This window comes from Oncorhynchus masou, unplaced genomic scaffold (genome assembly GCF_036934945.1).
Source record: "Oncorhynchus masou masou isolate Uvic2021 unplaced genomic scaffold, UVic_Omas_1.1 unplaced_scaffold_2572, whole genome shotgun sequence".
In the NCBI taxonomy this organism is placed as follows: Eukaryota; Metazoa; Chordata; class Actinopteri; order Salmoniformes; family Salmonidae; genus Oncorhynchus; species Oncorhynchus masou.
The window spans coordinates 42219-57154 of record NW_027009014.1 but is presented as its reverse complement, the minus strand read 5'-3'; the positions used below and the strand labels follow the sequence as shown (position 1 = coordinate 57154).

The 14936-nt window shown below is 53.4% G+C and overlaps 1 protein-coding gene across 1 annotated transcript in view; it reads right to left on the bottom strand.

Moving 5' to 3' along the window:
* Positions 1-404: 404 nt before the first annotated feature.
* The window catches only part of LOC135533675 (intermembrane lipid transfer protein VPS13B-like), a gene marked incomplete at its 3' end in the record, with an annotated part of 33671 nt that continues 19139 nt past the window's right edge, over positions 405-14936 (bottom strand). Inside the window, exon 5 of the mRNA XM_064960948.1 lies at positions 405-607. Coding sequence (XP_064817020.1) covers positions 405-607 — 203 coding nt within the window. The remainder of the gene's footprint in view (positions 608-14936) is intronic.

Genomic DNA, 14936 nt, shown 5'->3' with positions numbered 1-14936 from the left:
CAGTAGAGGTCATTAGTAGAGGTCATTAGAGTGATGAATAACCAGTAGAGGTCATTAGTAGAGGTCATTAGGGTGATGAATAACCAGTAGAGGTCATTAGGGTGATGAATAACCAGTAGAGGTCATTAGTAGAGGTCATTAGAGTGATGAATAACCAGTAGAGGTCATTAGGGTGATGAATGACAGTATGGGGAAAATGTTTGGTATCATCAGATCTCTGACAGAAAGGTGGACTAACTCTAAATTACTGATTTAGGGTGAGAATGGCACACAGGGTTGTAAATAATCTCTAAATTCGGTTAAGTTTCCCAGAAAACCTGGTTGGAAGAATTCCCGGAATCAGGAAGGAATGAGGAGGAAATCAGGGAGCCTCCAACCAGAGGATTGTGGGTGTTCCCTCTCACCTGCAGTAGGCCTCCCTTCAGGTCCAGCAGTAGTTTAGGGGTCCCAGTCTCAGGTTCAGGACTGCTGCTGTGCCTACACCACCTGGCCTCTAGGGCGGCGCTACAGGAGAAAGGCCCCAGCAGCAGACGGCTCCGATCCTTCAGACCCGTCCTCAACACGATATCCTGCAGCTCCAACAGCACTGAGACTGACTGGACCGGGTCTACAAGGAGCACAGAGAGAAATACAGTACAAACCTTCAGTAAAGGGTTTATGTAATGTAGAGCTGGCACCTTGTACTTGTAGCTTTAAACACCTCGAAAATCAACCAGATCAACTTCAGAGAGACATACAGTACAAAACTTCAGTAAAGGGTTTATGTAATGTAGAGCTGGCACCTTGTAGCTTTAAACACCTCTAACGTACAATGAGTTGGTTTGGTTTATAACATGCTTCAGGCAGATTGTCATAACGTATTGTAGTTAACGGCAAGTGTAATTAGGGCAATTTATTTATAGTTATATTTAGTTATAAAAAAAAATGGTTTTGGGGCTCAACTACAATCACAGAAAGAGTGAAAATAAGTCTACATGTAAAAAAGAAATGGTGAGCTTCCCCTTTAACTCCAAACCCCTTTAACGCTAAACAAAGAGCAAGGGAGAGAGAGGACATCTCTGTCTTGTACCTCTCCAACATCACAACACCAAATATCACAGTTGAACTTGATGAGAAGCAGATGAGCTAGCGGTTGGTTCCTACAGTGAGACGTGTGGACCCGACAGACACTTGGTCAGACAAACACAGGACAGTTCTGGCTCAGTCCATCTCCTTCCAGTCGACAGAGGGACTGACCTCGGCTACGACCTTGGTTAGGATCCAAGCTCGATGAACTCATAAATCTCCATAAACCTTGGTCTCCGCCACTCGCTGACAATGGACGTCTCTGGTCTGTCAGTCAACAGAACACTTGGATGCTGTTCTGTGTATGAGTCATCTGTCCAGAGAACCAACTCTTTAACGGCCCTTTAAACTGTTGCCTGCCTGCCGGGGAACCCAGAGAACCAACTCTTTAACGGCCCTTTAAACTGCTGCCTGCCGGGGAACCCAGAGAACCAACTCTTTAACGGCCCTTTAAACTGCTGCCTGCCGGGGAACCCAGAGAACCAACTCTTTAACGGCCCTTTAAACTGCTGCCTGCCGGGGAACCCAGAGAACCAACTCTAACGGCCCTTTAAACTGCTGCCTGCCGGGAACCCAGAGAACCAACTCTTTAACGGCCCTTTAAACTGCTGCCTGCCGGGGGAACCCAGAGAACCAACTCTTTAACGGCCCTTTAAACTGCTGCCTGCCGGGGAACCCAGAGAACCAACTCTAACGGCCCTTTAAACTGCTGCCTGCCGGGGAACCCAGAGAACCAACTCTTTAACGGCCCTTTAAACTGCTGCCTGCCGGGGAACCCAGAGAACCAACTCTTTAACGGCCCTTTAAACTGCCGGTTGCCGGGGAAACCCAGAGAACACGGAACTAACTGCTCTGTTGTTCCACCACTTGTTCTGCTCCCGCTGTTTACAATAACCAAGACGTCCGTCTTGTTTTCATTCTGTCTGCGCTGCGGCCTTGTGCTGACATGATCCAGGCAGGCCTCGTCTCTATCAGAGCAGCACTGGGCTGTGGAGCTCCCAGGCAGGCCTCGTCTCTCTCAGAGCAGCACTAGGTTGGGGAGCTCCCAGGCAGGCCTCATCTATCTCAGAGCAGCACTAGGCTGGGGAGCTCCCAGGCAGGCCTCGTCTCTCTCAGAGCAGCACTAGGTTGGGGAGCTCCCAGGCAGGCCTCATCTATCTCAGAGCAGCACTAGGCTGGGGAGCTCCCAGGCAGGCCTCATCTATCTCAGAGCAGCACTAGGCTGGGGAGCTCCCAGGCAGGCCTCCTCTCTCAGAGCAGCACTAGGCTGGGGAGCTCCCAGGCAGGCCTCCTCTCTCAGAGCAGCACTAGGTTGGGGAGCTCCCAGGCAGGCCTCATCTATATCAGAGCAGCACTAGGCTGGGGAGCTCCCAGGCAGGCCTCGTCTCTCTCAGAGCAGCACTGAACTGACTAACTGTGGCTATCATCATCCTATTACAACAGAGAGAGCCTCATCCCAACTGGCCAGAAGACTCCACCCCTCCCATGGTGCATCATCTACAGCCCAGAGACCAGGGCAGGGAGGAACAGAAAGCACCACCCCTCCCATGGTGCATCATTAACAGCCCAGAGACCAGGGCAGAGAGGAACAGAAAGCACCACTCCTCCCATGGTGCATCATTAACAGCCCAGAGACCAGGGCAGAGAGGAACAGAAAGCACCACTCCTCCCATGGTGCATCAACTACAGCCCAGAGACCAGGGCAGGGAGGAACAAAAGACTCCACCCCTCCCATGGTGCATCATTAACAGCCCAGAGACCAGGGCAGAGAGGAACAGAAAGCACCACTCCTCCCATGGTGCATCAACTACAGCCCAGAGACCAGAGCAGGGAGGAACAGAAGACACCACTCCTCCCATGGTGCATCAACTACAGCCCAGAGACCAGGGCAGAGAGGAACAGAAAGCACCACTCCTCCCATGGTGCATCAACTACAGCCCAGAGACCAGGGCAGAGAGGAACAGAAAGCACCATTCCTCCCATGGTGCATCAACTACAGCCCAGAGACCAGGGCAGAGAGGAACAGAAGACTCTACTCCTCCCATGGTGCATCATCTACAGCCCAGAGACCAGGGCAGGGAGGAACAAAAGACTCCACCCCTCCCATGGTGCATCAACTACAGCCCAGAGACCAGGGCAGAGAGGAACAGAAAGCACCATTCCTCCCATGGTGCATCAACTACAGCCCAGAGACCAGGGCAGAGAGGAACAGAAGACACCACTCCTCCCATGGTGCATCAACTACAGCCCAGAGACCAGGGCAGAGAGGAACAGAAAGCACCATTCCTCCCATGGTGCATCAACTACAGCCCAGAGACCAGGGCAGAGAGGAACAGAAAGCACCACTCCTCCCATGGTGCATCATTAACAGCCCAGAGACCAGGGCAGGGAGGAACAGAAAACACCACGGCATGATGAGGTAAAACACAGCTGCAACCAGGATGACAATCTTAATATTCTCACTAATTAGGAAGTTTCCTTTCCTCTCCTCTCCTCCCTCCTCTCCTCCTCTCCTCTCTCCCCCTCCTCTCCTCCCCTCCTCTCTCTCCTCCTCTCCTCTCTCCCCTCCTCTCCTATCCCCCTTCCCTCCCCCTCCTCTCCTCTCCCCCTCCTCCTCTCCTCCCCCTCCTCCTCTCCCCTCCCCCTACCCTCCCTCTCTCCCCCTCCTCCTCTCCCCTCTCCTCACCCCCTCCCCCTCCTCTCCTCCCCTCCCCCTCTTTTCCCCTCTTCTCCTCCTCTCCCCTCTTCCCCTCTCTCCTCTACCCTCTTCTCCCCCTCTCTCCCTCCCTCTCCTCTCCCCCCTCATCCTCTCCCCTCCCCCTCCTCTCTCTCTGTGTGTGTGAGCTCAGCCTGTGTTCTGCCACCCAGCCTATTATCATGTGGTCAGGGAGAGAGCAGAGGAGAACCACACTCATATTTATGGTCGACCGTTGGACGCCTGAGTCGAACGGACAGCAAGTTACCATCCCTACTGCCACACACACACACACACACACACACACACACACACACACACACACACACACACACACACACACACACACACTCCCTAAATATTTTTTAGACCTGCTTGGCCTGTCTGGACAACACACGACCTGCCTGGCCTGTCAGTACAACACACGACCTGCTTGGCCTGTCTGGACAACACACGACCTGCATGGCCTGTCAGTACAACATACGACCTGCCTGGCCTGTCTGGACAACACACGACCTGCCTGGCCTGTCAGTACAACATACGACCTGCCTGGCCTGTCAGTACAACATACGACCTGCCTGGCCTGTCAGGACAACACACGACCTGCCTGGCCTGTCAGTACAACACACGACCTGCCTGTCCTGTCAGTACAACACACGACCTGCATGGCCTGTCAGTACAACATTAGACCTGCCTGGCCTGTCTGGACAACACATGACCTGCCTGGCCTGTCTGGACAAAACACGACCTGCCTGGCCTGTCTGGACAACACACGACCTGCCTGGCCTGTCTGGACAACACACGACCTGCCTGGCCTGTCTGGACAACACACGACCTGCCTGGCCTGTCTGGACAACACACGACCTGCCTGGCCTGTCTGGACAACATACAACCTGCCTGGCCTGTCAGTACAACATACGACCTGCCTGGCCTGTCTGGACAACACACGACCTGCCTGGCCTGTCTGGACAACATACAACCTGCCTGGCCTGTCTGGACAACACACGACCTGCCTGGCCTGTCAGTACAACACACGACCTGCCTGGCCTGTCTGGACAACACACGACCTGCCTGGCCTGTCTGGACAACACACGACCTGCCTGGCCGGTCAGTACAACATACGACCTGCCTGGCCTGTCTGGACAACACACGACCTGCCTGGCCTGTCAGTACAACACACGACCTGCCTGGCCTGTCTGGACAACACACAACCTGCCTGGCCTGTCTGGACAACATTAGACCTGCCTGGCCTGTCAGGACAACACACGTCCTGCCTGGCCTGTCTGGACAACATTAGACCTGCCTGGCCTGTCTGGACAACATTAGACCTGCCTGGCCTGTCAGGACAACACACGACCTGCCTGGCCTGTCTGGACAACACACGACCTGCCTGGCATGTCTGGACAACACACGACCTGCCTGGCCTGTCTGGACAACACACCCACCTGCCTGGCCTGTCTGGACAACACACGACCTGCCTGGCCTGTCAGTACAACACACGACCTGCCTGGCCTGTCTGGACAACACCACACCTGCCTGGCCTGTCTGGACAACACACGACCTGCCTGGCCTGTCTGGACAACACACGACCTGCCTGGCCTGTCTGGACAACACACGACCTGCCTGGCCTGTCTGGACAACACACGACCTGCCTGGCCTGTCTGGACAACACACGACCTGCCTGGCCTGTCTGGACAACACACGACCTGCCTGGCCTGTCTGGACAACACACGACCTGCCTGGCCTGTCTGGACAACACACAACCTGCCTGGCCTGTCTGGACAACATACGACCTGCCTCACCAGACACAGGATCACACAGACGATCAAAAAGACATGTTTCAGGACAACGGTTCCCATCCAGCTAGAAGAACCAGTCCGCAGAAGGCCAAGAACTCAGGTCCAGTTTGTGGTTTTATACATACACGCAACATTACATTACACATGTCTGTCGTCCTGACTACAGAGTCTGGGTCTACTGCAGCTCTGTCGTCCTGACTACAGAGTCTGGGTCTACTGCAGCTCTGTCGTCCTGACTACAGAGTCTGGGTCTACTGCAGCTCTGTCGTCCTGACTACAGAGTCTGGGTCTACTGCAGTTCTGTCGTCTTGACTACAGAGTCTGGTCTACTGCAGCTCTGTCGTCTTGACTACAGAGTCGGGTCTACTGCAGCTCTGTCGTCCTGACAACAGAGTTGGTCTACTGCAGAGGATCATCAAGATAAAGTGTTTATACAATACATTCCAGATGAAGGCAGCACAACATCTTAACTCGAACTTGTCATGTGTCCTTCTGTACAACACTTGTCATGTGTCCTTCTGTACAACACTTGTCATGTGTACTTCTGTACAACACTTGTCATGTGTCCTTCTGTACAACACTTGTCATGTGTCCTTCTGTACAACACTTGTCATGTGTCCTTCTGTACAACACTTGTCATGTGTCCTTCTGTACAACACTTGTCATGTGTCCTTCTGTACAACACTTGTCATGTGTCCTTCTGTACAACACTTGTCATGTGTCCTTCTGTACAACACTTGTGAGTGGTGTCTTGTGTGACTGTGAAGTTTATGAGAGAGAAACAGATCATTACGTAGCAAGACCAACTGAAAGGAGACTTGAGACAATAGATCTCTGGAGGGTACGGAGACACACAGGGCCGTCAGTCCCATATGTTAAAGCCATAGGTCTCTGGAGGGTACGGAGACACACAGGGCCGTCAGTCCCATATGTTAAAGCCATAGGTCTCTGGAGGGTATGGAGACACACAGGGCCGTCAGTCCCATTATGTTAAAGCCATAGATCTCTGGAGGGTATGGAGACACACAGGGCAGTCAGTCCCATATGTTAAAGCCATAGGTCTCTGGAGGGTACGGAGACACACAGAACCGTCAGTCCCATATGTTAAAGCCATAGATCTCTGGAGGGTACGGAGACACACAGGGCCGTCAGTCCCATATGTTAAAGCCATAGGTCTCTGGAGGGTATGGAGACACACAGGGCCGTCAGTCCCATTATGTTAAAGCCATAGATCTCTGGAGGGTATGGAGACACACAGGCCAGTCAGTCCCATATGTTAAAGCCATAGGTCTCTGGAGGGTACGGAGACACACAGAACCGTCAGTCCCATATGTTAAAGCCATAGATCTCTGGAGGGTACGGAGACACACAGGGCCGTCAGTCCCATATGTTAAAGCCATAGGTCTCTGGAGGGTACGGAGACACACAGAGCCGTCAGTCCCATTATGTTACAGCCATTAGGCTGAGACCATCAGAGCCATCAGAGCAGAAACACCCAACACCCCATCTGTTATGTCCCAGGACCACTAAAGGCCAGCTGTTGTTGCCAGGGGATTTAAGGAGGCTCTGCAGCTCTGTGTCTCTATCCACTTCATGTGTTTTGAGTTTGGAAAACTATCTCACTGGGAGGCGCGGGCCAAACGAAATGAAATGGATCCTGAAGAGCTCAGCCAAGACTTCAACATGTTACCGAAGGCAGGGGGGAGGACTGTGTGTGAGAGAGAGAGAGGCAGGGGGGGGACTGTGTGTGAGAGAGAGAGAGGCAGGGGGGAGGACTGTGTGTGAGAGAGAGAGAGGCAGGGGGGAGGGACTGTGTGTGAGAGAGAGAGAGAGGCAGGGGGAGGACTGTGTGTGAGAGAGAGAGAGGCAGGGGGAGGACTGTGTGTGAGAGAGAGAGGCAGGGGGAGGGACTGTGTGTGAGAGAGAGAGAGAGAGGCAGGGGGAGGGACTGTGTGTGAGAGAGAGAGAGAGAGGCAGGGGGAGGGACTGTGTGTGTGAGAGAGAGAGAGAGAGAGAGAGAGAGAGAGAGAGGCAGGGGGGAGGGACTGTGTGTGAGAGAGAGAGAGAGAGGCAGGGGGGAGGGACTGTGTGTGAGAGAGAGAGAGAGAGGCAGGGGGGAGGGACTGTGTGTGTGAGAGAGAGAGAGAGGCAGGGGGGAGGGACTGTGTGTGAGAGAGAGAGAGAGAGGCAGGGGGGAGGGACTGTGTGTGTGAGAGAGAGAGAGGCAGGGGGGAGGGACTGTGTGTGAGAGAGAGAGAGGCAGGGGGGAGGGACTGTGTGTGAGAGAGAGAGGCAGGGGGAGGGACTGTGTGTGAGAGAGAGAGAGAGAGAGAGAGAGAGAGAGAGAGAGAGAGAGAGAGGCAGGGGGAGGCAGGGACTGTGTGTGAGAGAGAGAGAGAGAGACAGGGGGAGGCAGGGACTGTGTGTGAGAGAGAGAGAGGTAGGGAGGCAGGGACTGTGTGTGAGAGAGAGAGGCAGGGGGAGGCAGGGACTGTGTGTGAGAGAGAGAGGTAGGGGAGGCAGGGACTGTGTGTGAGAGAGAGAGGCAGGGGGAGGCAGGGACTGTGTGTGAGAGAGAGAGAGGTAGGGGAGGCAGGGCCTGTGTTTGAGAGAGAGCGAGGCAGGGGAGGCAGGGACTGTGTGTGAGAGAGAGAGAGGCAGGGGGAGGCAGGGACTGTGTCTGAGAGAGAGAGGTAGGGGGAGGCAGGGACTGTGTGTGTGAGAGAGAGAGAGAGAGAGAGAGAGAGAGAGAGAGAGAGAGAGAGGGCAGGGGGAGGCAGGGACTGTGTGTGAGAGAGAGAGGTAGGGGGAGGCAGGGACTGTGTGTGTGTGAGAGAGAGAGAGAGAGAGAGAGAGAGAGAGAGGCAGGGGGAGGGACTGTGTGTGTGAGACTACGGATGGACGGACAGACATACAGACAGACAGACAGACAGACAGACAGACAGACAGACAGACAGACAGACAGACAGACAGACAGACAGTCAGTCAGGCAGGCAGGCAGGCAGGCAGACATGCATGTATATGTTCTGAAACATATAGAGACGACGAGAAACATCTAGAAACAATGAGAAACATCTGGAGACGACAAGAAACATCTAGAGACGACAAGAAACATCTAGAGACGACGAGAAACATCTAGAGATGACGAGAAACATCTAGAGATGACGAGAAACATCTAGAGATGATGAGAAACATCTAGAGACGATGAGAAACATCTAGAGACGATGAGAAACATGTAGAGAAGACGAGAAACATCTAGAGACGATGAGAAACATCTAGAGACGACGAGAAACATCTAGAGAAGATGAGAAACATCTAGAGACGACGAGACGATGAGAAACATCTATAGACGATGAGAAACATCTAGAGACGACGAGAAACATCTAGAGACAATGAGAAACATCCAGAGACGACGAGACGATGAGAAACATCTAGAGACGACGAGAAACATCTAGAGACGACGAGACGATGAGAAACATCTATAGACGACGAGAAACATCTAGAGACGACGAGAAACATCTAGAGACAATGAGAAACATCCAGAGACGACGAGACGATGAGAAACATCTAGAGACGACGAGAAACATCTAGAGACGACGAGAAACATCTAGAGAAGATGAGAAACATCTAGAGACGACGAGACGATGAGAAACATCTATAGACGATGAGAAACATCTAGAGACGACGAGAAACATCTAGAGACAATGAGAAACATCCAGAGACGACGAGACGATGAGAAACATCTAGAGACGACGAGAAACATCTAGAGACGACGAGACGATGAGAAACATCTATAGACGACGAGAAACATCTAGAGACGACGAGAAACATCTAGAGACGACGAGAAACATCTAGAGACGATGAGAAACATCCAGAGACGACGAGATGACGAGAAACATCTAGAGACGACGAGAAACATCTAGAGACGATGAGAAACATCTAGAGACGACGAGACGATGAGAAACATCTAGAGACAACGAGAAACATCTAGAGAAGATGAGAAACATCTAGAGACGACGAGACGATGAGAAACATCTAGAGACGACGAGAAACATCTAGAGACGACGTGAAACATCTAGAGACGACGAGAAACATCCAGAGACGACGAGACGATGAGAAACATCTAGAGATGACGAGAAACATCTAGAGACGATGAGAAACATCTAGAGACGACGAGACGATGAGAAACATCTAGAGACGACGAGAAACATCTAGAGACAATGAGAAACATCTAGAGACGACGAGACGATGAGAAACATCTCGAGACGATGCAAAACATCTAGAGACGACGAGAAACATCTAGAGACAATGAGAAACATCTAGAGATGACGAGAAACATCTAGACACATCTAGAGAAGATGAGAAACATCTAGAGACGACGAGAAACATCTAGAGACGACGAGAAACATCTGGAGACAATGAGAAACATCTAGAGACGACGAGAAACATCTAGAGACGACGAGAAACATCTAGAGACAATGAGAAACATCTAGAAACATCTAGAGACGATGCAAAACATCTAGAGACGATGAGAAACATCTAGAGACAACGAGAAACATCTAGAGAGAACGAGAAACATCTAGAGACGACGAGAAACATTTAGAGACGATGAGAAACATCTAGAGATGACGAGAAACATCTAGAGACGACGAGAAACATCTAGAGACAACGAGAAACATCTAGAGACGACGAGAAACATCTAGAGACAATGAGAAAAGTCTAGAAACCTTCAACGACCAACATGGAAGAAAAACACAAGACTAGTGTTTCAATGTTTCAGTGCTGTGGAAAATGTCCCATATGGCACCCTATTCAACGCACTACTTTTGTCCACTACTTTTCCAGTGCCCCCCCCACTGCGATTCGCCACAACAAAATATGTCTGATAGAACACAGGAAACGGCCCACGATGCATCACTGTCGAGGGCTCCAACCCGTAGGAGGAAAAACCCAGAGGGCTCTGAGTAGTGCACTATACATAGGGAATAGGGGCCATTGGGTCCTGATCTAAAGTAGTGCACTATATAGGGAATAGGGGCCATTGGGTCCTGATGTAAAGTAGTGCACTATATATACGGAATAGGGGCCATTGGGTCCTGATCTAAAGTAGTGCACTATATAGGGAGTATGCTGCCATTTGGAAACACAGCCTGGGTCAGACTAGGAGGAAACATCTCAGTGGGTCTCCATGACCATCAGCCTGGGTCAGACCAGGAGGAAACGTCTCAGTGGGTCTCCATGACCATCAGCCTGTCAGACTAGGAGGAAATGTCTCAGTGGGTCTCCATGACCATCAGCCTGGGTCAGACCAGGAGGAAACGTCTCAGTGGGTCTCCATGACCATCAGCCTGGGTCAGACTAGGAGGAAACGTCTCAGTGGGTCTCCATGACCATCAGCCTGTCAGACTAGGAGGAAATGTCTCAGTGGGTCTCCATGACCATCAGCCTGGGTCAGACTAGGAGGACACGTCTCAGTGGGTCTCCATGACCATCAGCCTGGGTTAGACTAGGAGGAAACGTCCCAGTGGGTCTCCATGACCATCAGCCTGGGTCAGACTAGGAGGACACGTCTCAGTGGGTCTCCATGACCATCAGCCTGGGTCAGACTAGGAGGAAACGTCTCAGTGGGTCTCCATGACCATCAGCCTGTCAGACTAGGAGGAAACGTCTCAGTGGGTCTCCATGACCATCAGCCTGGGTCAGACCAGGAGGAAACGTCTCAGTGGGTCTCCATGACCATCAGCCTGTCAGACTAGGAGGACACGTCTCAGTGGGTCTCCATGACCATCAACCTGGGTCAGACTAGGAGGAAACGTCTCAGTGGGTCTCCATGACCATCAGCCTGTCAGACTAGGAGGACACGTCCCAGTGGGTCTCCATGACCATCAGCCTGTCAGACCAGGAGGACACGTCTCAGTGGGTCTCCATGACCATCAGCCTGACTAGTGGGTCTCCATGACCATCAGCCTGGGTCAGACTAGGAGGACACGTCTCAGTGGGTCTCCATGACCATCAACCTGGGTCAGACTAGGAGGAAACGTCTCAGTGGGTCTCCATGACCATCAGCCTGGGTCAGACCAGGAGGAAACGTCCCAGTGGGTCTCCATGACCATCAGCCTGGGTCAGACTAGGAGGAAACGTCCCAGTGGGTCTCCATGACCATCAGCCTGGGTCAGACTAGGAGGAAACGTCTCAGTGGGTCTCCATGACCATCAGCCTGTCAGACTAGGAGGACACGTCTCAGTGGGTCTCCATGACCATCAGCCTGACTAGTGGGTCTCCATGACCATCAGCCTGGGTCAGACTAGGAGGACACGTCTCAGTGGGTCTCCATGACCATCAGCCTGTCAGACTAGGAGGACACGTCTCAGTGGGTCTCCATGACCATCAACCTGGGTCAGACTAGGAGGAAACGTCTCAGTGGGTCTCCATGACCATCAGCCTGTCAGACTAGGAGGACACGTCCCAGTGGGTCTCCATGACCATCAGCCTGTCAGACTAGGAGGACACGTCCCAGTGGGTCTCCATGACCATCAGCCTGGGTCAGACTAGGAGGAAACGTCTCAGTGGGTCTCCATGACCATCAGCCTGGGTCAGACTAGGATGACACGTCTCAGTGGGTCTCCATGACCATCAGCCTGGGTCAGACTAGGAGGACACGTCTCAGTGGGTCTCCATGACCACCAGCCTGTCAGACTAGGAGGACACGTCTCAGTGGGTCTCCATGACCATCAGCCTGGGTCAGACCAGGAGGACACGTCTCAGTGGGTCTCCATGACCATCAGCCTGGGTCAGACTAGGAGGAAACGTCTCAGTGGGTCTCCATGACCATCAGCCTGGGTCAGACCAGGAGGAAACGTCTCAGTGGGTCTCCATGACCATCAGCCTGGGTCAGACCAGGAGGAAACGACTCAGTGGGTCTCCATGACCATCAGCCTGTCAGACTAGGAGGAAACGTCTCAGTGGGTCTCCATGACCATCAGCCTGGGTCAGACCAGGAGAAACGTCTCAGTGGGTCTCCATGACCACCAGCCTGTCAGACCAGGAGAAACGTCTCAGTGGGTCTCCATGACCACCAGCCTGTCAGACCAGGAGAAACGTCTCAGTGGGTCTCCATGACCACCAGCCTGTCAGACTAGGAGGAAACGACTCAGTGGGTCTCCATGACCATCAGCCTGGGTCAGACTAGGAGGAAACGTCTCAGTGGGTCTCCATGACCATCAGCCTGTCAGACCAGGAGAAACGTCTCAGTGGGTCTCCATGACCACCAGCCTGTCAGACTAGGAGGAAACGACTCAGTGGGTCTCCATGACCATCAGCCTGGGTCAGACCAGGAGGAAACGTCTCAGTGGGTCTCCATGACCATCAGCCTGGGTCAGACCAGGAGGAAACGTCTCAGTGGGTCTCCATGACCATCAGCCTGGGTCAGACTAGGAGGACACGTCCCAGTGGGTCTCCATGACCACCAGCCTGGGTCAGACCAGGAGGAAACGTCTCAGTGGGTCTCCATGACCATCAGCCTGGGTCAGACTAGGAGGACACGTCTCAGTGGGTCTCCATGACCATCAGCCTGACTAGTGGGTCTCCATGACCATCAGCCTGTCAGACTAGGAGGACACGTCTCAGTGGGTCTCCATGACCATCAGCCTGGGTCAGACCAGGAGGAAACGTCTCAGTGGGTCTCCATGACCATCAGCCTGTCAGACCAGGAGGAAACGTCTCAGTGGGTCTCCATGACCATCAGCCTGGGTCAGACTAGGAGGAAACGTCTCAGTGGGTCTCCATGACCATCAGCCTGGGTCAGACTAGGAGGAAACGTCTCAGTGGGTCTCCATGACCATCAGCCTGGGTCAGACTAGGAGGAAACGTCTCAGTGGGTCTCCATGACCATCAGCCTGGGTCAGACTAGGAGGAAACGTCTCAGTGGGTCTCCATGACCATCAGCCTGGGTCAGACTAGGAGGAAACGTCTCAGTGGGTCTCCATGACCATCAGCCTGGGTCAGACCAGGAGGAAACGTCTCAGTGGGTCTCCATGACCATCAGCCTGGGTCAGACTAGGAGGAAACGTCTCAGTGGGTCTCCATGACCATCAGCCTGGGTCAGACTAGGAGGACTCAGTGGGTCTCCATGACCATCAGCCTGGGTCAGACTAGGAGGAAACGTCTCAGTGGGTCTCCATGACCATCAGCCTGGGTCAGACTAGGAGGAAACGTCTCAGTGGGTCTCCATGACCATCAGCCTGGGTCAGACTAGGAGGACTCAGTGGGTCTCCATGACCATCAGCCTGGGTCAGACTAGGAGGAAACGTCTCAGTGGGTCTCCATGACCATCAGCCTGGGTCAGACTAGGAGGAAACGTCTCAGTGGGTCTCCATGACCACCAGCCTGGGTCAGACTAGGAGGACACGTCCCAGTGGGTCTCCATGACCATCAGCCTGGGTCAGACTAGGAGGAAACGTCTCAGTGGGTCTCCATGACCATCAGCCTGGGTCAGACCAGGAGGACACGTCCCAGTGGGTCTCCATGACCATCAGCCTGGGTCAGACCAGGAGGAAACGTCTCAGTGGGTCTCCATGACCATCTGCCTGGGTCAGACTAGGAGGAAACGTCTCAGTGGGTCTCCATGACCATCTGCCTGGGTCAGACCAGGAGGACACATCTCAGTGGGTCTCCATGACCATCAGCCTGTCAGACTAGGAGGACACGTCTCAGTGGGTCTCCATGACCATCAGCCTGGGTCAGACTAGGAGGACACGTCTCAGTGGGTCTCCATGACCACCAGCCTGTCAGACTAGGAGGACACGTCTCAGTGGGTCTCCATGACCATCAGCCTGGGTCAGACCAGGAGGACACGTCCCAGTGGGTCTCCATGACCATCAGCCTGGGTCAGACTAGGAGGAAACGTCTCAGTGGGTCTCCATGACCATCAGCCTTGTCAGACCAGGAGGAAACGTCTCAGTGGGTCTCCATGACCATCAGCCTGACTAGTGGGTCTCCATGACCATCAGCCTGGGTCAGACCAGGAGGAAACGTCCCAGTGGGTCTCCATGACCATCAGCCTGGGTCAGACTAGGAGGAAACGTCTCAGTGGGTCTCCATGACCACCAGCCTGTCAGACCAGGAGGAAACGTCTCAGTGGGTCTCCATGACCATCAGCCTGGGTCAGACTAGGAGGACACGTCTCAGTGGGTCTCCATGACCATCAGCCTGGGTCAGACCAGGAGGACACGTCTCAGTGGGTCTCCATGACCATCAGCCTGGGTCAGACTAGGAGGAAACGTCTCAGTGGGTCTCCATGACCATCAGCCTGTCAGACCAGGAGGACTCAGTGGGTCTCCATGACCATCAGCCTGTCAGACTAGGAGGAAACGTCTCAG